Source organism: Oratosquilla oratoria, chromosome 29 (assembly GCF_046742065.1).
Source record: "Oratosquilla oratoria isolate Oo_2021 chromosome 29, ASM4674206v1, whole genome shotgun sequence".
In the NCBI taxonomy this organism is placed as follows: Eukaryota; Metazoa; Arthropoda; class Malacostraca; order Stomatopoda; family Squillidae; genus Oratosquilla; species Oratosquilla oratoria.
Genome location: NC_134805.1, coordinates 38,579,865 through 38,603,360, shown reverse-complemented (window position 1 = coordinate 38,603,360; position 23,496 = coordinate 38,579,865). Strand labels below are relative to the sequence as shown.

Genomic DNA, 23,496 nt, shown 5'->3' with positions numbered 1-23,496 from the left:
TCTGAATATTCATTTCCCTTTTTTTTTTTTTTTCCCCTACCCTGTGGTGGGGACTTGAATAGTAAGAGGCGAGAAAAACGGGACGGGGATCAGGACTAGGCATCCTTCTCCCCGTAACCCCACAGGGGACATTCCTAAAAAAATGAAGGCATAAGAGGGTCTAGGGGTTTTCCAACCAGTACCCTAAGGTTTGGGTCTTTTAATGTGCGTGGATGTAGTACAGATGAGAGTAAAAGGAAAGAGATAGGTAGTATGTTTGTGAGAAGAAAGATGGATGTGTTGGCTTTCAGTGAAACTAAGTTGAGAGGTAGGGGCGAGTGCGAGTTTGGTAGTGTAGTTCGGAGGTTCTCAGGAGTGAAGAGAAGGCGAGGGAGAGAAAGGGCGGCTATACTAGTAAGTGAAGAGATAGGTAAACGTGTAGTTGAGTGGAAGGAGGTTTCTTCAAGGTTATTGTGGATGAAGGTGAAACTGGGAAAGGAGATATGGGTTTTTGTAAGTACATATGGGCCTGGTAGTGAGAATAATGTAGAAGGGAGGCTTTTTGGATAGATTTAAATGAGTGCAAAGAGGGATTAGGGAGAAACGTCAATGTAGTAGTATTGGGAGACCTTAATGCTAGGGCAGGAAATGAACTAATAAACGGAGTGGTTGGGAAATGTGGAGTTCCAGGAAAGAACCGTAGTGGAGAGTTGATGGTGGAGATGTATCTAGAGAGTTGATGATAGCAAATAGAGTGTTTAGGAAGAAAGTCAAACATAAGTACACATGGGAGAGGGTGGTGGATGGAAGGGTTGTAGATAGAGCGTTAATGGATTATGTAGTGGTAGATAGTATAATAGGAAGAACTAAGGATGTACATGCTCTAAGGGGAGAGAGTGGGGGAACATCAGATCATTTTCTGGTGGAAGGTAAGTTGAGAGTGGAGGATAGATGGAGAAAGAGGAAAAGGACAAAAAGTAGGGAGGTGCTTAGAGTAAACTGCTTAAATGAGAAAGAAAAGGAGAAGGAGTACAAGAAGCTGAAGGAGGAGTGGGAGGGAGTGAAGGGTAGAGTAGAACTAGGAGTCGAGGAGGAATGGGGATGGTTCAAGGAAGGAATCACAAGGTGTCCAAAGATGGTGTGTGGAACAAGAAGGACAGGAGGAAATAGAAGGAAGGGTAGTGAGTGGTGGGATGAAGAAGCAAAAAAGGTTGTAGAAGAGAAGAAGCTTTCACGAATTGGTCACAAAATAGGACGAGGGAATCATGTGAGAGGTACAAAGAAAAGAGAACAGAAGTAAAGCATAAGATAAAGGAAGCAAAGAGGAGAGCAGATGTGAAATGGGGTAAGAGTATGACAGAATTTTTTTAAAGTAATAAAAAGATGTTTTGAAAGAAATTAAGAGAGGAAGAGTGACGAATCAAGTAAAGGAGAAAAGGTAAAAGGTGCTGATGGAGAGACGATAATGGAGAAGGCAGTAAGAGGAAGGTGGGCAGAGCATTTTAGAGAGTTGCTAAATATGAAGGAGGATCGGGAGGGAAAGGTAGTTGCAGTGGGAAGGGCTAAGAAATTGACAGTGAGGAGTGAGGAAAACGGAAGAGAAAGAAGGAAGGATGAAGTGAAGGCATTTGTTAAGATGATGAGAGCAGGTAAGGCACCTGGTCTGGATGGATGTCATGCAGAATGTCTGAAAAAAGGAGGTACAGTGATGGTGGACTGGCTGGTGAGGTTATTTAATGTTTGTTTAAGATAGGGTAGAGTGCCGGAGAACTGGAGGAGTGCCTGTATAGTTCCATTTTACAAGGGAAAATGGGACAAGTGTGAGTGTAGTAGTTTCAGAGGGATTAGCTTGTTAAGTGTAGTTGGGAAGGCTTATGAGAGGGTCTTGATTGAGAGGATTAGGAGAGGAACTTAGGGAGTAATTGGTGAGGAACAGTGTGGGATTAGGACAGGTAGAGGTTGCGTAGATCAGATGTTTTTGGTAAGACAGATATGTGAGAAAGCTATAGGCAAAGGTAAGGATTTTTTTTGGGTTTTTGTGGGTTTAGAAAAGGCTTACGACAGTGTAGACAGGAAGGCAATGTGGGAAGTATTGCAGATATATGGGATAGAAGGAAAGCATTTAGGAGCTGTCATGAATTTCTACGAGAGTAGTAGAGGGTGTGTCAGGATTAGAAATGGAGGAAGTGAGTGGTTCGAGGTAAAGGTGGGACTTCGTCAGGGATGCGTTATGTCACCCTGGCTGTTCAATTTATACATTGATGGGGTGGTGCGAGAGGTAAATGCAAAAGTGGTGGGTCAGGGATTGGATATGGTTAAAGAAAATGGAGAAAAGTGGGAGATAAGTCAGTTGTTGTTTGCGGACGACACTGCGCTTGTGACAGGATCAGAGGAGGTATTGAGGAAGTTAGTGACAGAGTTTGGGAAAGTGCGTGAAAGAAGGAAGTTGAAGATAAATATGGATAAATGTAAGGTGATGAAATGTACAAGGGGTGAAAATGGCAGCAGACTGGGAGTATTAAGGGAGAGAGATTGGAGGAAGTGGATAGTTTTAGATACTTGGGTGCGAATGTGGGTCTCCGATTCAATAAAGCGGCCTTGCTGTGGGTGTGCTGTGTCTTGCGACACTGCTTCTGACCCAAGGCAGTGGACATGATGCAGGGATGACCCGTCATCCAGGAGGTGCCAAGATAAGAGGGAGGGGAGTGGAGTGTGATAGGGATGGAATGGGTGGGAGTGTTTTTTATGCCTTTTTTATGCCTTTTTTTTGCTATCTCCCTTATAAGGGGGAAGAAACCTTTGGTATATGTATGAAAGGTCGGATAGAGTGAGAAACGAGGAGATGAGGAGGAAAGCTGGGGTGGAAAAGATGACAGATAAGGCTAACTAAAGAGTATTGGGATGGTTTGGACACATGGAAAAATGAGCGAAGAAAGATTAGTAAGAAAGGTGCGGAGGCAGTGAATTTGAGAGGACGACCGAGGATGAGATAGGTGGATGGGATGAAAGAGGCGTTGAGGAAGAGGGGAATCTCTGTTGAGCATAGAAGGAAGAAGGCAGAAGACATGGGTGAGTTCAGAATGGCTGTGTATAGATGATATTATGATGGAAGGGAGGGGGTGGGAGATGGGGATTTTAGAGATTGATTATGTGTGAATGATATTTTGACGCAGCCCGAAGGGATTTCTCCCCGTCTTCTCTTTTTCTGCATGAGGGGACCGAGAGAGGGGTTGGGTCGCCGATTAAATGAAGCGGTCTTGCTGTGAATGTACTATGTCTTACTGCATTGCTTCTGACCCAGGGCAGTGGGCGGGATACAGGGATGACCAGTCATCCACGAGGAGCTAAGAGGAGAGGGAGGAAAAGATGGTGAATGGGAGTGGAATGGGTGGGATTGATTTGGCTACCTCCCTTGTAAGGGGGAAAAAGCTCTTGTTATATAGGTAGAATCAACTTCTTGACAAATGTTGAGATTATTCAGTATAATCGATTACAAACGATTCGTAATGCTCGGATCTATATAGTGCTTGTCGTACACTTTCGCTATTATTGAACATAGTAAATGGTAATTGTTTGTAAATATTCAATTTGTTGTTCTTATCATACATATAAATTAGGTTGCTGTTTCTAATTATTGAACTATTTTCCGTACATTATTTAAGACGTACGCAAATAATACAGGCCTGACGCTTGCTACTTACTCTTTATAATTTGTTGCAGTCCCCAGAACCATAAAAGCTCCTGACAAAATCCCCGAACGGTAGAGAAATGGGACAAATGAAAAGTTTTGGTGTGTAAATCAAGAACATAAAGTTTATGTTCGAGAAATATAATAAATATAAAAAGCATAATAGATGGTAGAATTAGTGGATAGACAGAACATTAAATAAATAGATAAATTGAGGACCATGTACACGTCATTGTCTAGCATAGCTCCCATTTCCTTCAATGATAAGTTTTATTCAATCTTTCAGTTATGTGCTTATTTATGTATATATATATATATATATATATATATATATTTTTATTTATATATATATGTATATTTATATATACATATATATATATATACATATTTATATATATATATATATATATATATATATATATATATATATATATATCAGTGGCGACTCCGGCCGTCAGGCTACTCGGGCTTAGCCCGAGTATTAGATTTTCTAAAATGAACATGTAATTACTGCCAGTTAACTCGGGCTCCATTTATTTCGCCTGGCCACAGTTCATATATTTTCGTTCAGTGTCTGGGATTCGTCTAATGGCTGTGTCAGAATATAAATATTGCTCCTATATAACGCGCCTGACTCGTCACCCAATGATAGTCGAGCTGCTTCTCGGCTCGGCCAATCAGAGCTTTTCTGGATCCTGCCTCCGCCGCTCGGGCTCAGAGCTTACAGCCTTGTTATTATCTATAATTGTAAGAATTTAAAAGTAATTCAAATTCAATGTTTCCTTGATACAATAGATTTCTACAGAGCTTAGGATTTAAATTCCAATGTATGAAAGATCTCAATTCTACAATATTCTTAAAGGAACTGAAAACTGTCCAGTAACTCGGGCTAATACAAATTAGCTTGGTAAGCTGGGTAAAAGACTAACTGGCATCTCTTGAATTGATGATGCGCTCGGGCTTACCGGCCCAAGTTGTTATCTATAATTGTAAGAATTAAAAGTAATTCAAATTCAATGTTTCTTTGAAACAATAGATTTCTACAGAGCTTAGGATTTAAATTCTAATGTAAGAAAGATTTAAATTATACAATATTCTAGGAACGGAAAACTGTCCAGTAACTAGGGCTAATACGTATTAGCTTGGTAGAGGTAAAAGTCTACGGTGTGCATTACGTCTCTTACCCTCATTTATGCATGTGTCTTAGGCGAAATCTGTGATGAGCCCGAGTGACGTTGATGACCTGGAGTCGCCTCTGATATACTATATATATATATATATATATATATATATATATATATATATATATATATATATATATATAAAACATATTTGAAGAAGACTACCTCCTTCATAAGGGAGAAGCCTCTTAGTAAATAGGTGGATTAATTGAAAATACAAAATGAATGAATAAATGAAAATACAACGATTTATTTAGTCTATATTTATTAAAAACTGTTGAACTTAGGAGAAAAAATGCTAATACACATTTTCGATTCTTAAGATAATGTATTACAATGTAAAATGATATATAGGTTTAGTGTCTAGTCAGGTTTTATATATATAATAAAGTAGTAGCCTCTGTCTGTCTGTCTGTTTAGTTGTTTGTACACGAACTCCTAGGGTATTGAAGATAGACCCCCATAACCATGTATTTTCTGATGCTATCACTCCAGGTACTTGGATAACTATATTTCATTTAAAAAGAAATATTTTGTTCAGGGTTAAGGGTTAAAGTTAGGTGGTTTATGGTGAGGGAACGCGCCACTACCATAGTCCCCCCTTTAAACGCGTATTATTTTGTAACATAAGAATTAATATGATTAAACAAACCATTGTATGTGTTCATAAATATTATTTATATTTGTGACATTAATGTTGCCACAAACCATGATAGCTTTTGTAAAAAAAAATCATGCAAATGTAAAATGATTGTATAATTTTACCAAATGTTGAAATATTGGGTATTTTCATTTGATTTAGTGCGGGCGTAAATTGTTTTTCACAAACTCCCCCTAGGTTTTTGCAAATAAACCCCTATTACCATATACGTATATTCTGAAGATACATATACGAGATGCATTTCATCACCTTTTAGCTGTAGACATTTATTGTCAATCCACACACACACAAACGCACGCAAAAGAATGTGTACATGATATTTGTGTTTGTGTATGCATGTATTTTCAAACTAGGGTTTCCTTACCTTCGGGTAGGGGGGCGCACACCTGGGAGAGGGTGTTTAAAGGTATATTTCATTAAAAATTATTATTTTGGTTAGGGTTAAGGGTTAAAGTTAGGTGTGGTATGGTTAGGTTAGGGATTATCCACGAACTCGCAGCAACGCACGGGTAATTTGGCTATCATATATATACATATATATATATATATATATATATATATATATACATATATATATATATATATATATGAGTCCTTGGAAGGGAAAATGGGAACGCAGTGGTGTTCCATGGAGGTCCGGAGATACAGACTTTGCCCTTTGTGTACGGATAGCTAGAAGGATTTTTTTTAACCTCCCGACGGCTACTGCCACCTGCCCCGGCCACCTGAACAGCACACAGGGCAAAGGTGATGTTTTTGGCCGCAGCTAAACGACTCCTGGTGTAAGCTCCTTTTTTTTTTTTTTTTAATGACACCTAAACGTAGTTGGAGGAAGGGGTTTCTGTGAGATGAACAAAGCCATCTGGCGCGTGACGTAGCAAAACTCTAATTGACCCTGTGTGGGATTTTCGCTCCCGGTGTGAAGGTGTGGGCGGGAGGACGGGAGTGTCTATTGCTGAATAACCCTTCTGATCCAACTGTTGAAGAAGGCGACGGAGATGTAGGCATCCGGGTAGGTCGAGTCGCTGCAGGAACTGTGGCCGAAGGCAGGGATGCCCAGGAGGGAGTAACGGTCCTCCACGAGGCTGAGGAAGACCATACCCCCGGAAGCCCGAAGGCAGATGGGCGGGGAGCCTCTCCGAGGGCGCGCGCACAGCTGCCGAAAAAGGAACGAATTAGGCAAAGGTCGAGGAGGAGGAGGCCCTGTGACGTCATTTGGCCCTTTGGAGGTCTGTGACTTTGGTGGTGTGATGGATTAGGGACCTTATACTTACAGTCTGCAAAGACGAAGAGTGCGGGGTGATCTAATAGAGGTATTCAAGTGAATCAAGGGATTTAACAAGGGTGGTGCAGGCAATATCATCACATTAAGACAGCAGGGCAGGACTGGTAGTAATATAATTAAATTGGACAATTTTAGATTTAAAAAAGAAATAGGCAATAGATTCCAGAGTGGTTAATGAATGGAATAGACTTAGTAACCATGTAGTGAAAGCTGAAACTACCCGTTGTTTTAAGAAAAGATTAGACAGATTTATGGATGGAAATGGCAGATGGTAATGGACATGGAACTGCCTAGTGTAGGCCTTATGGTCTCAGCCTCCTCCATTCTTATGTTAACTTTCATCCACGCCTGATTAGAAGTTGGCATGAGTAGCATGGCTGTTACCCAGTGGGAGGAGAAACCAGGGAGATGGACTCACCATGTGGTCTTCGATGATGCCCTTGAAGGTCGTGTTGCACGAGGCGAGGGTGACGGCACTCAAGGTCTTCTGGTGGACAACGTCGAGTCTCCCGAATTCGGTTCCGTCGACCTCCAGGGACCACCCACTCTCCGTCGTCAGCCCTCCTATAGGAGGCACATTGGGGCTTGCCAGGCAGATGGGCTGCACAAAGTCTGTAAGGACCAGGGGCACACTGAGAGGAGAACGAGGTACTCGAGTGACGTTCCGAACTGCCGTTCGGAACCAAAATCTTAGGTGACTTCGGATAGAGACTATGTAACGAGTATTTGGGTGGTTTCTTCCATCGCAGTGGGATTGAACCGAAACAGGCGGCTTTAATCAGCTAAAGGGGGGCACTTGGGTGGGGGTTTGGGGGAGAGGTCGCCTGCATGATGAACTCCCCCCCCACCCCTCCCTACCCTGTGGGGGGCTTTGGGGGCACACGGAACCTATTCCACAAATGTAATCCGAACGTTTCATTCATCAAGACCTGTCACTAACGAGGCGGTGGTAAGTTGGTCACATTATTATTACTATTATTTTTATTATTATATATTATTTATGGATTCATTTATATACTTTTATATAGAGATCATCCTTACCGTTGAATCGGATCTTGTCCTTGACTTTGACAATGGCGATGTCGAAGGAGTAGCGTGGTCCTGGGCGGTAAGCAGGATAGATGATGATGTCATCCACTCGGAGGTCGACGTGGTTCTCACGGCAAGACGGATGGTTCCGGTTCTCCGCCGGGCACAGGTCGGCCTCGAGGGTGTGGATGGAGTGCTCGCCCACGCGCACCGTCACCCTGAGAAAGAGAATGGGAGAAGTTGGCACGAGTAGCATGACAGTTCGAATCCCCAGCATGGGTGGTCATCTATTCATTAATAGAAGTATGATGTATGGGGGGGAAATTGACACAAGAATGAACATTAAATTGATTAAAAAGTTGACTCGAGAGGAAAAATGAAAATTGAAGAAGATTTAGATCAATTACAGCAATGGTCTGAAAAGTGGCTAATGAAATTTAACACAAGTAAATGCAAGGTAATGCACATAGGTAAAAATAACAGTAAGTACGATTACAAGTTATTTGGAAATTCGTTAACAAAAGTGGATAGTGAAAAAGATCTCGGCGTAATTATCAGTAACGACCTCAAATCATCCAAGCAGTGTATTTCAGCCTCTGAGAAAGCAAATAAGATTCTGGGATTGATTGCGCGATCTTTTGATTTCAAAAGTCCATCACTCATTAACAAGCTATATAAATCGTTAGTTCGTCCACATTTGGAATATGCTGTTTCTGTATGGTCACCGAATCTCATTAAAGACATTGACAGACTGGAAAAAGTACAACGGCGAGCCACAAAACTGATTCCAAATATCAAAAATAAATCATACGAAAATCGACTTAAGCACATGAATCTGTTTTCCCTAAAAAAGCGTAGACTCAGAGGTGACTTGATACAGGTCTTTAAGATTTTAAAGGGAATTGACAACATCAAAAGTGACCAAATTTTCACATTGAATGAGAATCAGACAAGAAACAATGGTCTCAAACTATCCAGAAATAGATTCAATTTGGAAGTAGGTAGAAACAACTTTGCCAACCGTGTAGTTAATGAATGGAATAAACTTCCTGCACAGGTAGTGCAATGTAGTTCAGTTCGAAGCTTTAAGAATCATTTAGATAAATACCTAAGTAAGATGCTGTAATGATTATAATTTATGTTATATTATTTGTTTTTGTTTTGTTATAATTTGTCTGTCTGATTTTCATTTATTATTAGTTATATGTCAATTTATAATCATTTACTATTTACCTTTTTGTTTGTTATTCAACTATACCTATGCATTTATTTATGTATTTTATTTGTTATTTTTACATTATTATAGTTTTAATTTATTATTATGATTTTTTTTTTTTTTTTTTTTTTTTTTTTTGCATCCGACCTAGATATGGATCAAAAGGTCTCCTGTCGGCATGCTCCGCCTTTGTAATCCTTTGTAAAGAAAAAAAAAATAGTAAAAGAAACTTACAGAGATTTGGTGCGAAGGGTGCTTTGGTGAACACAATGCGCAGACGTTAGGATGTGTTTGTCGGTAATGACAGTTCCTCCACAAAGAAACTCGACCTCTCTTGACCCAGGCTCTGCAAAGGAAGAAGGCGATGAAGTACCCACGCCAGGAGGCGCCGAGTGGCTGCGGCCGAAGCCGTCACCTTTACCAAACGCGCTTTGGGGGCTGTTGGGAAGCAGGTAACTAGCAGTCTGCTGGGAATCGGAGAGGAGTGCGGGATTCGAACCCACAACTGAATGTGAGACTAGTATACTTCCAGTTACGTCACCAGGGGAGGGAAGGAAGATGTTAGTCGATTTGTGTACCCTTAGGTTGTATCATACATTATGTATTGCTGTTGATCAAACTCTCGAAGAAAGCCTAAAACAATATATATCACTGAACATCCACATAGTGAACTCCCCCATACTTTATGCATTTCTGTTGATCAAACTCTCGAAGAAAGCCTAAAACAAATTGTATCACTGAACATCCACATAGTGGGGGGGGGGGACTTTGACTCCCCCAAGAAGGGGTCCTTGTGACCCCCACTGCCCCAAATTGAATAAGACCGTCCGACGTCAGGCTGGAGAAAATTCTCTTTTAAGTGATGATTTTTGACCCGCTGGTTGGTCCTGCATTGAGGAAGAGTTTGGGCATCATCACGACTGAATAAGATTGCTTGGAAGAATAAACGCACATGTGTGGGGGTGGGGGGGCAAAGGAAGAGGACATTTTTGTCTCCAGGAAGGTTGAGATATGATAATGTTGGAGTAATGAACGTAATAGTGGTAATCAACAAGCGCCGGGCATAGAAAATGCTAAGAAAATAAACCACTGTTTTGAGAATTTGGCTGAGGGCTGACTAAAATGATTTGGCTGATTTGGGAAAAATTTGGCTAATCTGAAGAAAAAAAATGCTGATTCGAAAAACTGGCTAATTTTGGTTGGTTCGAAAATTTGGCTAATTTGAACAGTTTAATTTTGGCTAATCTAACATTTTGGCTGATCCACAGTGTCAGACATTGAGGACAAGTATTCTGAAAATATTCCAAAGATATCCACTGATCCTCAACCACTGACCACAGGTATTCCGAATATATTCCTTCGGTATTATCCAGGCCTCAGCATCGACCCGATTCAAGAGAGTAGTTAGTAATGGAAAGTATTCTAAAAATTGTATTCCAAAGGTGTTCCTGGAGCCTGAGCCCCAGCCTGAGCCTTAGTCTGAGCCTCAGCCTGAGCCCCGGCCTGAGCCTCAGTTTGAGCCTCAGTCTGAGCTTTAGCTTGATCCTCAGTCTTAGTATCAGCTTGAGCCCCAGTCTTAATCTCAGCATGAGCCCCAGTCTGAGCCTCAGCTTGAGCCTCAGTCTTAGTCTCAGCTTGAGCCCCAGTCTGAGCCTCAGTCTAAGCCTCAGTCTCAGCGTGAGCCTCAGTCTTAGTCTCAGCTTGAGCCCCAGTCTGAGCCTCAGTCTAAGCCTCAGTCTCAGCTTGAGCCTCAGTCTTAATCTCAGCTTGAGCCTCAGTCTTAGTCTCAGCTTGAGCCACAGTCTGAGCCTCAGTCTAAACCTCAGTCTCAGCTTGAGCCTCAGTCTTAATCTCAGCTTGAGCCTCAGTCTAAGCCTCAGCTTGAGCTCCAGTCTGAGCCTCAGCTTGAGCCTCACCTTTGTAGCCGAGGAGGGCGAGCCACGGGTAAAGGCCCGGTTGAGTAACTCGACCGACAAAACGCTGATCGTCGATCTTGACATCGCCACAGTCTTCGGGAAGTTTTGTTGACTCCTCTGGGCAACATACCTGGTAGATATAAAAAGAAAGGAAATGTGAATTATTGTAATTGTCATTATTATTACTTAGCATATCTTAATATTATCATTGTTGTTATTATTCTTTATTATTATTATCATCATCATTGTTATCATAAATATTATTATCATTATTGTTGTTGTAATGATCATAAGTGTTATTATTTTTGTTATTAGAATTGTTGTTATTACGAGTATCATTGTTGTCATTATCATTGGTCCCGGTGGGGGGCGGGGGGCGTGGCTTCCTTCCTAAGGAGGTAGAGCTTCCCCGTGATTGGTTATTACTGGCGAGAAGTAGGCGGAGCCTGGCTACCCAGCTATCTTCAAACGACTCGTATACTTCTTACCTTTGATCTGGTGCCCTGGAATCCACAGATGGCGTTCCGCACCGTCTTCCTGCCCTCCATGGTGTCATCCAGGAGTAGCTTGTGGAGTGCGGGGCAATCCTGAAGAAGGATGCAGTTGCAGGACTCCAAGGATCCTCCACTAAGTGACTTCCTTCCTGTCTTACGGAAACGGAATCTTCTATATCCTTTACTCTGACCTGTTGGGAAAGCCAAGGGCTTCATCAATCAATCCATCCATCCATCCATCCATCCATCTATTCATCATATTAACAACAGTGCAGGACTCGCAGTAATGAATTGAAATTGGATAAATTTATATATAAGAAGGAAATAGGCAAGAATTGGTTTACCGACAGAGTGGTTACCGAATGGAATTGACTTAGTGACCATGTAGTCAACGCTGAAACGATTGATTGTTTTGAGAGAAGGTTAGATAATTTCATGGATGGGGATGACAGGTGGTAATGGATATGGAACTGCCTAATGTAGGCCTTATGGTCTCTTGCAGTCTCACTTCATTCTTGTGGTCATTTATTCTTCCACCCAGTGCTGGCTCAATTTATTAATAAATTTGTGATCAACTTATCAACGCATCAGCAGTCAATCAATTCATCGATTGATCAATCACTCAAATAACCAATCAGTAGTCAAACAGTTCATCCGTCCAGCAATCGGTCAATTTATTTATTGATTACTCAACCAATCAATAGTCAATCAATTCATCCATCAATCAACAATCCATCCTTCCTTCCTTTCTTCTTCCCTTCCACTCATCCACCAATTGATTAATAGATTAACTAGTCAGTCCGCATTGAACTTATCAACAACCAATCAACTCATCCATCCATCAACCATTCAATCAATCCAACAGTTGATTAATAGATTAACTAGTCAGTCCGCATTGGACTTATCAACAACCAATCAACTCATCCATCCATCAACCATTCAATCAATCCAACAGTTGATTAATAAAGGATTAACTAGTCAGTCCGTATTCAACTTATCAACAACCAATCAACTCATCCATCCATCAACCATTCAATCAACCCAACAGTCAGTTCATCGTTCAACCAACCAATCCACTTATCAGTCATATGATTTGTCCATCTATCGTGTAAGCAAGCAATTAATGATTAATCAATCAATCGAGAGTGCGTCATGGCCTCTAGTTCGATCCCATCCCTCGGGCGTTCACTGCGTGGAGCAGTGGTTAACGTCCCTGTCTTGGAACGCGGAAGGCCCGGGTTCGACCCCCTGCCTCTCCATCAGAGGTGCGATAGACCAGTGTTGCATATTATATGCTTATAGCAGCACCACATCAGTATGGCCGAACTGATTACAGTGGTTTCAGACTTGAATCACAACCACATCCATACCAACATACCACAAACTTCACATGTAGCACTCCTCACCACACATACCACCATACATACCACCACACATACCACCATACCAATCCGGATTAAGCCACCGTGGTGAGTTACACAGGTCCTGTAGTCCCTCGGGGGGGCAGGCCGGTCCTGTAGTGGACCATTAAGGCTGAACTACACACGTTTGGCGAGAGGGTTAACTGAACTAAACTGGGTTAGTTTTTTTTTCTTCTAATTTTTAAATACGACTTAAAGCCCTCCGGACGAATTTGGGTCTCTTTATCAATTTGTTTTTATTTGTTTATTTGCACTTCTAACTGTCACATTGGTTGTTTATGTATTTATTATTTTTTTGTATTTTCATTTCATGTATTCTCATTTTATTTTTATTTTGTATTTGAATATCTGTCCGTTAATTAGCACTGAGCTTATTAATGGACCCAAAGCACACTTTTGTCTTTATTATTTTATTTCACGTATGGTTTATTATTATATTAATTATTATCATTATTATTTGTTGTTAATATTATTATTATTTATTTTCATTTTTTAGATTGTCACATAATATACAATGTCGGTTAACATCACCCGCTGTTCCAAATCTGCTTTCAAGGCTTTGAATTCATAATCCGAGTTGAAGTCGTCGTTTCAAGATCATTAGAATGTCGTCGGGTCACTGAAGGTCCGTCACGTCGCAATAAAGATATTGTCAATATTTTCAGTATTAACAATCACGACATCTTACAAGGTTCCACTATCAAATAAGATATTTTTTAGATGTGTTTCACGATTTGTATTGCCAGAATTATATAAATTATTATATATATTATTAATGGATATTTGTTGTGCGTTTTAGGCGTTTTAGATTAATCGTTTCAGTTCTTGCTTGCTTATACCCTATGGAACACGGATATGACGTCATATGGGCCATGTCACGATCAGCTACGTCACAATTCGTGACGTCATTGGTCGACTTCATGGTCGCCGTCGAATGAAATATTTATATTTATTTATTTATTAATTTTCAGTATTTATTTATTTGTTTATTTTTTACTTCGAGTTAGGGGGAAGGACATTTGTTCTGATGCTGTCACTCACCCACCCTTATAAGGGAGATTAGGGCCTATGTACAGTATATACTGTGTAACTTTCTTCCCCTCCTCCCTCCTCCCTCCCTATCTCCCTCGCAGGCTTCTCATCCTGTTTTTGTCTGATGAAACTGGGTTTTCCATAACATAACATTTGGCCTCGTTAGTACAGGAGTCCTTTGTGAGCAACGCTCGGGGGATCCCGTCTACTACTGCCTCAAATTTATCTTATCTAACCTCAAATTTATGTACGGTTCCAACATGGTTTATACCCTTAATTTAGATCTGAATTCTTGTGATGCTCCAGTTTGGGCTGCATATTCATATATTTGGGAAAATGTATTCCTTCATATCCTGAGAAGTGGTCTGAATTTCCCACGACGTGTGTGTGTGTGTGTGTGTGTGTATGTGCGTGCTCACGTGTTTTTGTATTTACTTAATTACTCGTAGAGTTAGCAAACTGAAATCTGTAGGGAAAATTATACTCGTAGGGTTCCGCTTTTTTTTTTGTCCCCACCTATCAAACTTGGATTTGAATTTACTTATTCATTTATTTGTTTATTTATTTATCTATTTATTTTCTACTGTCTCATCTTTAAAACTCATTCGTGTTTACTTAATCGATTGTCGTTTCTGTAAAACTAATTAAGATTTTTTTGCATCTATAGAAAAATATGGTTCTTGATATCATTCGGGCACATTTATTTATCTATTTATTTATTTATCTATGAACCATTAATCTATCAATTTATTCTTATTTTCCTTACTTATATCATTTTTATCTATTTATTTTTTTCATATGACCTATTGTTACTCTCTCATTCCATACGAAGAGATTTTGCTCGCCATTCTTGGCCATTCTGTCTCTGAACACATACATACATGTTAATGCCAAGGGCTCTTTCCCCCTTACCAGGGAGGTAGCCAAAATCAAAAGGCATAATTCTACTCCCACCCAATTCATCCCCACCCATTCCACCCCCCCATTCACCCCTCCCTCCCTCCCTCTATTCTTGGGTCATCCCTGCATCTCGCCCATTGCCTAGGGTCACAAACAATGCAACAAGACACAACATATCCACAGTAAGGCCTGAGCACAAAAAAAGAAAAAAAAATCTCTCTTCTAATGAGAGAGATCCTGTTTTACTACTCTTTCCCTGTCTGCTAGGCTGAAGACTGTTTTGGTTTTCTTTGTATTCTCTCAATCTTATCTTTACTTATTTATCTATTTCTTTGTTTATCTATTCAATAACTTATCTGTTTGTCTATTTATTTATTTATTTTGTTATTTTTTATGGAGACCATACCTCTGCTGCATATTCTTATCACGGACGGATCAAATCTTGTTGTGCTTGTTGGGTACCAAATAATCTATGACTACCTCAGTCGTTTCTGTAATTGTTTCATTTTACTTGGAATAAATCATTAATGTCATTTTTATACATTAACAGTTCTTTGCTCCTCTTAATTCAAATATATTCTCCACATTTGGCTCCAGTTGGGAGATTTGTAATAAGTATATCTAACCCTTTTAGGATTATTGTGTCCTCTGCGAGTAGGTTCGTGTAGCTTGTTGGTCCCTTCATAAGGTCATTTGCCCAAATTCGTACTGATTCGCAGGATATCGCTAGTTAATTCTCTCTATTCATATCTTCTCTTTTGTTTTCGTGAGTGGTTAATGAATGGAATAGACTTAGTAACCATGTAGTGAGCGCTAAAACAATTGGTTGTTTTAAGAAAAGATTTGATAACTTTATGGATAGGGATGGCAGGTAGTAATGGACATGGAACTGCCTAGTGTAGGCTCTATGGTCTCCTGCAGTTTCCTCCATTCTTATGTTCTTATGATTTGATCTTTCGAGAAATCTCTCATCCACTCTAGTCGTTTGTGTACCTTGTCAAAGGATTTTTCTATATGTAGATCGTAGTTACATAGTCTCTCTATCCATCTCTCTCTTGTAGCTCATCTGCTTTTGAATAAAAGTTAAACAGATTTAAGAAACACGACCTTACATTTCTATATTCTGATTTGTCTGTCAAAATCTTCGTCTTTAGATATTTCATCTGTTTTTCAATATTTCACTGTGCAAATTAGCTAGCATGCCGGTCAGAGACATTGGTCTTCAATTCAGGCGTTCATTATTATTTCTCCCATTATAGATTGGTACCACGTTGACCCTTTGTCAATCCTGAAGCACTTATCCTTTTTCTAATGAACACAATTGGAGATCCCGTTTTTTTTTTCTAATCTTGTCTTTTAGGAGTTCAAATCCTTCCTTCTCTTCCACGTTCATATATTTTGACCCAATATTTCAATTACTTTATCATACACAACTAATTCAAATTGAAATCTGACTAAAGTTTTTGTTCATTATTTCAGTTTGCATTACGAATGGAGGTCGACTAGAAAGGGGTTGAAAGGAGGACCGAATGAGGTGGAGGACAAATATTGAAAAGGCCATCGAGAAGAGAGTTTCTGTCTTCGAAGAAGTCGTTGAGAGAACAAAATGTACTTGAGGCCAGAGACAAATGAAGGAGATTCATCTGGCGGGATAGATGATAGATTATAGTGACTAACAGGAGGAGGGAAAGCAAACTTGTGCTTCGTCAACCTTTTCTCCTACTTCGAGGTTAGTGATTCCTTAAGTACATAAGAATGGAGGAGACTGCAAGAGACCATAAGGCTTACACTAGGCAGTTCCATGTCCCTTGCCATCTTCGTTGACCTCTTTGAGGTTCAGTTTTACATTTGGCGATCGTACTTCTTTCATTGTTTCTTCCTTGCTTTGGATTTTCGTCTATTCGTTTCTATGTATTTTTGTCTTCCTGCGGTATATACTTATTATTTCTTTTTTCTTTTAATCTAGACCACGTTTCGTTATTATTATCGTTATTGTTCTATTTATTTATTTATTGCTGTCTCGCACCTTCCGTTGAACCATTTTTAGTATCTTTTCTCACGGAACAAAAATCTCCACACCAGAATTGTACAAGTGTCTCTCTCTCTCTCTCTCTCTCTCTCTCTCTCTCTCTCTCTCTCTCTCTCTCTCTCTCTCTCATCTATTAAATGTCTCTAGGACTTTTTCACGTATTTACAAAATTCCAAAAATTTATGTAATTATATATTTTTTTCCTCTAAACTAAAAATGATTATTTTTCTACGATTGACTGGAAACAATATATTAATTAATTAATTAATTTATTTATCTATCCATATATTTACTCATTCACTTATTTTTAATAGTGGTGTTGGGGTAGATGAACTCTCCTAGTGCGTTCTAGTAAACGATGTTGACATAAGACTTACTTGTACGAGAACTAGGTTCCGCCGTGACCTCGGGGGCTTCGAGGGCCAGCTGGAGGAGGACCAGCAGGAGTGGGAGGAGGCCGGCGAGTCTCGCCATCAAGATCGGCTGGTGCCCCGATGAGCCCGACTTCGAATCTAGAATAGGCCCTGGCCTGCCGATAAGAGGTTGTTAGAAATATTAGTTAGAAAGATTGGGTGTAACCTGTATATATGTGTATGTGTGTGCATGCATGCATGCATGTATGTATTTTCAGTATATATATGTGTGTGAGTGCAGCATGTATGTACGTATGTATGGATGGATGGATTGATGTACGTGTGCATGTACTATATATGTGTATGCTTGTATATGTGTATGTATGTACCGTATACAGTGTGTGTGTATGTGTGTGTGTATGTATGTGTGTGTGAGTGCAGCATACATGTATATATGATTGTATATATGGATGGATTGATGTACGTATGCATGTATGCATGTACTGTATATGTGTATGCATGTATATGTGTATGTATGCATTCATGTATATGTATTTATATATGCATGTATGTGTATATTTACCTAGTTGTATTATACGGAATGGAGAGCTATGCTCGTAGTGACCGTCTTTGTATCTTGCAATATCTAGTTTGTTCTGAAATTCTTATATGGTGTTTGCATAGACTATTGTTTCGTCCAATTTATTCAAGACATCCACCACTCTGTATAGAATTTTTTTTTTCTCAGATCTCTTCTATAACTATCCTTTTTGAGTTTCTTTTCATGCCCCCTTGTTTTTCTTTTATTTCACTTTAATAAGTCTTTTCTGTCAAGAACTTCCATGCCTTTCATGATTCTGTAAATGGCCAATAGATCGCCTCTTTCTCTTCATTATTCCAGAGTTGGTAGTTCCCTGTTTAGTTAATTTTGAAAGTGTTAGGGCTATCTTTGTCGTTGCTCTTTGGATTATTTCTATTTTCTCTATATTCTTTTTTGCACTGGGTTTCCATAGTGTTGCAGCGCACTCCAATCTTGGTCTTATCAGTATGACTAGTATTTGTTTATCTTTTTTTTACCATTTCCTCATCCAAGTAATTAGTTAGTGCGAACGACTGATGAGCGATGGAGCAAGTGTGTTACTGAGTGGACGCCGCGAGATAGGAAGCGTGGAAGAGGGAGACCAGACAGAACGTGGAGAGACGAGATCGAGAAGTTTGCAGGAGTGACGTGGCAGGATGGCGCGGTCGTGTGATTCATGGAATGCTATGAAGGAGGCCCTTGTTCAGCAGTGGACACAGGATGGCTGATTTGATTTTGATTTTATTTTATTTGATTTTGTTGATCTCAGTAAATTGTAGGTTTCTCCGATTATTTTGTTTCTATGCCTGTCTGGAAAATGCCTTTGGTGATAATTACTCCTAGGTCCTTTTTGGAACTAACTTTCTTTACTTCCTTTACACCGACTTTATATTGTCCTGATTTTTTTTTTTTTTTTTTTTTTTTTTTTACTTTTTCCAAATTCCATTATACTACATTTCTTTATGTTGAAGTTCACTTCCCATTTTTACTCCATTCCCAGACTTTGTCTAGGTCTCCCTGTAGTGATTCACAGTCTTTTTACGTATTTAGTTTCTTTAGTAGTTTTGCGTCGTCTGCAAAGAAGTTCATGTAGCATTCTACACATTCAGCCATGTCATTTACATATATAGCAAACATCGGAGCCAATACTGAACCCTGTGGGACTCCACTTATCATTTCTTCCCAGGTAGAGTTTTTATCTCTGAGCACCACTCTCATTTTTCTCCCATGCAAGAAGTCTTCCATCCATTTCAGTAGTTTTCTGTGTGCACATCCTGTTGTTTCGAGTTTTCGTAATATTTTTTGTGTGGTACTTTATCAAACGCCTTTTGTAAGTCCAGGAAGGCACAGTCTGCCCATCCGCCCCTTTCTTGCATTATATCTATTAACCTTGAATAAAAACAAAGGTTTGTGGCACATGATCTTCTGTGTCTAAAACCTAATTGTTTTAGATTTAGCATATTGTTCTTTTCCAGCTGTTTAGTCCATCTACTTTTGATGACTTTTTCACAGATTTTAGCTATTGTACTTGTAAGGGAGATAGGTCTATAGTCTGTTAGGTCTTCCTTATTTCCTCCTTTATATATTAGCACGATATTGACATTTTTCCAGTCTTGTGGTACCTTTCCTTTTTTGAGTGAGTAATCTATTATCTTATATATTTTGTCTGTTAGTTCATCTATACATTCTTTTAGTATCCAGTTTGCAGTCCTTCTGGGCCGCGTGATTTTCTGACATCAAGGTTCATTATTTGGTCCCTTATTTCTTTCTGTGTCACAATTATTTCTTCCATTGGGGGAGGGGGGATCTTTCTCCCCTTCCTTCATCCCAATTGTGTACATTTTCTTTAGTGAACACAGATTTGGAATGTTTGTTCATAATTTCAGTCATTTCTATATCTTCTATATATTCCGTATTCCCTTGACGTAGTTTCACTATTTCCTGTTTATTTCTTAATTTACCATTTACATATCTGTAGAATAATTCAGGGTGATCCTTACATTTGTCTATTATGTCTTTTTCATATTCTATTTTTCTGTTCCCTGCATATCTTTGCATATTCATTTCTTAGTTTGATATGTGTTTGCCATTTACCCGTTTTTTTTTCCCCTTTTTCCAAGCTTTGTCTCTTCTATCTTTTGCCTCACTACATTTTTTGTTGTACCAGCACTTAATGTATACCTTTTCCTGTTTTTGTTTTGTTACGTATTTATCCACTCCATAATATATTTCTTTTAATATGTTCCATTGCCCTTCCACCTGTGCTTTCTTCATTAAAGAAGTTTTCCCAATTTGCTTTTTGAAAGAATTTTCTGAGTTTCCCAAAATCCGTTCTGTTATACATTAGTCTTCCTTTTCTGTGTTTCTCATTTCTTCCCAGATATATTTCTTCTTTTAGTTCGAGCTCAAGTAGCATGTGGTCACTCTTCCCAATTGGTGTCTTGTATTCCATTTTATCCCCAATTTCAGGCTCTGACGTAAATATTAAGTCTAGTCTTGACGGTTTTTCTTTATTTCTATATCTGGTATTCGCTTTTACCCATTGAGTCATTGTGTATTCAATGGTCATTTTCAGTAGTATGTTTCCCTAAAGGTCCATTCCGCCTTTCACTGTCATTTCCTCCCAACATATTTCTTTAGAGTTAAAGTCCCCCATAATTACTAAATTTTCTCCTTACAGTATTTCATTTAATGTATGCCTTGTGTCTTCCAACATTTTCGAATTGTCAATCTTTAAAAATGTGTTTCCGAGGGCACATACACCACTACAGATTTTCTACTTTTCCTGTCACTATTTTCAACTTTTATCATAATCAATTCTACATTATTATTTCCTTATGTAATCTTTGTCTCATTTAAGCCTTTCTTGGTCAAAAACATGACTCTTTCACCCTGTTTTTCCTCTCTATTTTTAACCCAGTTATTATATAAACCTTGCCCAACACTATTTGGTGGTAGTGTGTGCATGTATATGTAGATGCATGCATATATGTATATATTTTTAATTTCAGTGAGTTTCCACAGTATTGGGGGTCTGCCTGGCTATATTGTTGTGAACAGTCTTCATAATCGTTGTGACATTTCAAAATATTAAATTAATTTACGCCACCGAACACAGGAATTTTTTTTTCTCTTAAAAAAGACAGATTAAAAGAAAAATAGGCTAAAATGAAATATAATCAAGGAGCGAGAAAGAATTAAGATGACAAAAAAAACAAACAAAAAACTCCCGAAGTACTTACGACCACTCAAATCGTCCTCAAACTCGTAGGAACACTCAAGATCCACCTCAACGCACGGTGATGTGCACACTAAGGTCAGTGAGCTACTCACACCGGTATGTTGGGGATGAACTCACCCTCGCTCCGTTTTCTTTAGCATCCAGCATGATCATGTGACCTGCGCGCGGTTCTGGATTGGGAAGGAAATGTCTGTCACAGGGGCGACTTCGTGGTTGTTCAGTGAGCACTTTTGGCTGATGTCTTTTATGAGGATTGAGATCATTTTAATGTGAATTGTTTATTATTATTATTATCCTCATTATTGTTATTATTATTATTATTATTATTATTATTATTATCATTATTATTGTTATTATTATTATTATTATTATTATTATTATTATTATTATTATTATTATTATTATTATTATTATTATTATTATTATTATTATTATTATTATTATTATTATTATTATTATTATCATCATCATCTCAAAACTGGCTTGAGATTGGAAGTTAAAAATAAACCCATTCTGGACTAGTAGGTTCTAATTTAACCTAGCTTATACTTACGTAACCTGCAGTACAAACCGAATCTATGCTAATGTAACTTGCACTTAGCTAACCTAGCCTATGCTAACCTAACCTGTCCTAACTTCACTTACACAACAACCTAACCTAAGCTAATTATGCTAACCCAACCTAACGAAATATAATCTAACCTAACCTAAGCTAATTATACTAACCTAACCTAACAAAATATAATCTAACCTAATCTGACCTATGCTAACCTAACCTAACCTAATCTATGCTGACCTAAACTAATCTAACCTAACCTGATCTATGCTAACCTAACCTAACCTAATATATGCTGACCTAAACTAACCTAACCTAATCTATGCTGACCTAAACTAGCCTAACTTGCACTAACGTAATCTAATCAAGATGAATAAAATCGTCTGGAGGCAGCCGGGATTTATAAGGGAAAGTACCACCTGGTATGGAAGGGGTTAAGGCAATTTACAAAGGATTACAAAGGCGGAGCATGCCGACAGGAGACCTTTTGATCCATATCTAGGTCGGATGCGAAAAAAAAAATCATTAGTAATAAATTAAAACTATAATAATGTAAAAATAACAAATAAAATACATAAATAAATGCATAGGTATAGTTGAATAACAAACAAACAGGTAAATAGTAAATGATTATAAACTGACATATAACTAATAATTAATGAAAATCAGACAGACAAATTATAACAAAACAAAAACAAATAATTAATGTAACATAAATTATAATCATTACAGCATCTTACTTAGGTATTTATCTAAATGATTCTTAAAGCTTCGAACTGAACTACATTGCACTACCTGTGCAGGAAGTTTATTCCATTCATTAACTACACGGTTGGCAAAGTTGTTTCTACCTACTTCCAAATTGAATCTATTTCCGGACAGTTTGAGACCATTGTTTCTTGTCTGATTCTCATTCAATGTGAAAATTTGGTCACTTTTGATGTTGTCAATTCCCTTTAAAATCTTAAAGACCTGTATCAAGTCACCTCTGAGTCTACGCTTTTTTAGGGAAAACAGATTCATGTGCTTAAGTCGATTTTCGTATGATTTATTTTTGATATTTGGAATCAGTTTTGTGGCTCGCCGTTGTACTTTTTCCAGTCTGTCAATGTCTTTAATGAGATTCGGTGACCATACGGAAACAGCATATTCCAAATGTGGACGAACTAACGATTTATATAGCTTGTTAATGAGTGATGGACTTTTGAAATCAAAAGATCGCGCAATCAATCCCAGAATCTTATTTGCTTTCTCAGAGGCTGAAATACACTGCTTGGATGATTTGAGGTCGTTACTGATAATTACGCCGAGATCTTTTTCACTATCCACTTTTGTTAACGAATTTCCAAATAACTTGTAATCGTACTTACTGTTATTTTTACCTATGTGCATTACCTTGCATTTACTTGTGTTAAATTTCATTAGCCACTTTTCAGACCATTGCTGTAATTGATCTAAATCTTCTTGAATATCTAATTGGTTTGAGTGATCATTTGCCACTCCGCACAGTTTTGTATCATCAGCAAATTTGGAAACAGTAGATTTTAGTCCATGGTCTATATCATTTATATATACTATGAATAGAAGTGGCCCAAGAACGGAACCCTGAGGAACTCCACTTGCAACACTTTTCCATCCAGAAGTTTTTCCATTTAAAACAACTCTCTGTTTTCGACCTTTCAACCAATTACTAGTCCAACCTAATAGGCTACCACTTATTCCATGCAAAGCTAATTTAGTAAGTAGTCTTTCGTGTGGGACGGTATCAAAAGCTTTTGCAAAGTCTAGATATATTAAATCTATATTGTTTCTTTTGTCATAATTCGAGATAACTGTGTTGTAGAATTCGAGTAAGTTAGTCACGCAAGAACGTTTCCGTCTGAAACCATGCTGGCTATCATTTATCAAACGGTTACTTTCTAAATGATATTCGAT

General features: G+C 38.6%; 1 protein-coding gene across 1 annotated transcript; it reads right to left on the bottom strand.

Moving 5' to 3' along the window:
- Positions 1-5,096: 5,096 nt before the first annotated feature.
- LOC143040720 (phenoloxidase-activating factor 1-like) lies at positions 5,097-21,150 on the bottom strand. The gene is made up of 8 exons (XM_076212087.1): positions 21,007-21,150; positions 17,209-17,360; positions 11,444-11,640; positions 10,956-11,085; positions 9,274-9,385; positions 7,836-8,041; positions 7,213-7,406; positions 5,097-6,665 (listed from the first exon to the last, which is right to left on the bottom strand). The coding sequence occupies exons 2-8, from the start codon at positions 17,303-17,305 to the stop codon at positions 6,459-6,461; spliced, it is 1,143 nt and encodes a 380-aa protein (XP_076068202.1). The 5' UTR covers positions 17,306-17,360; positions 21,007-21,150; the 3' UTR covers positions 5,097-6,458.
- Between the last annotated feature and the right edge of the window lie 2,346 nt (positions 21,151-23,496).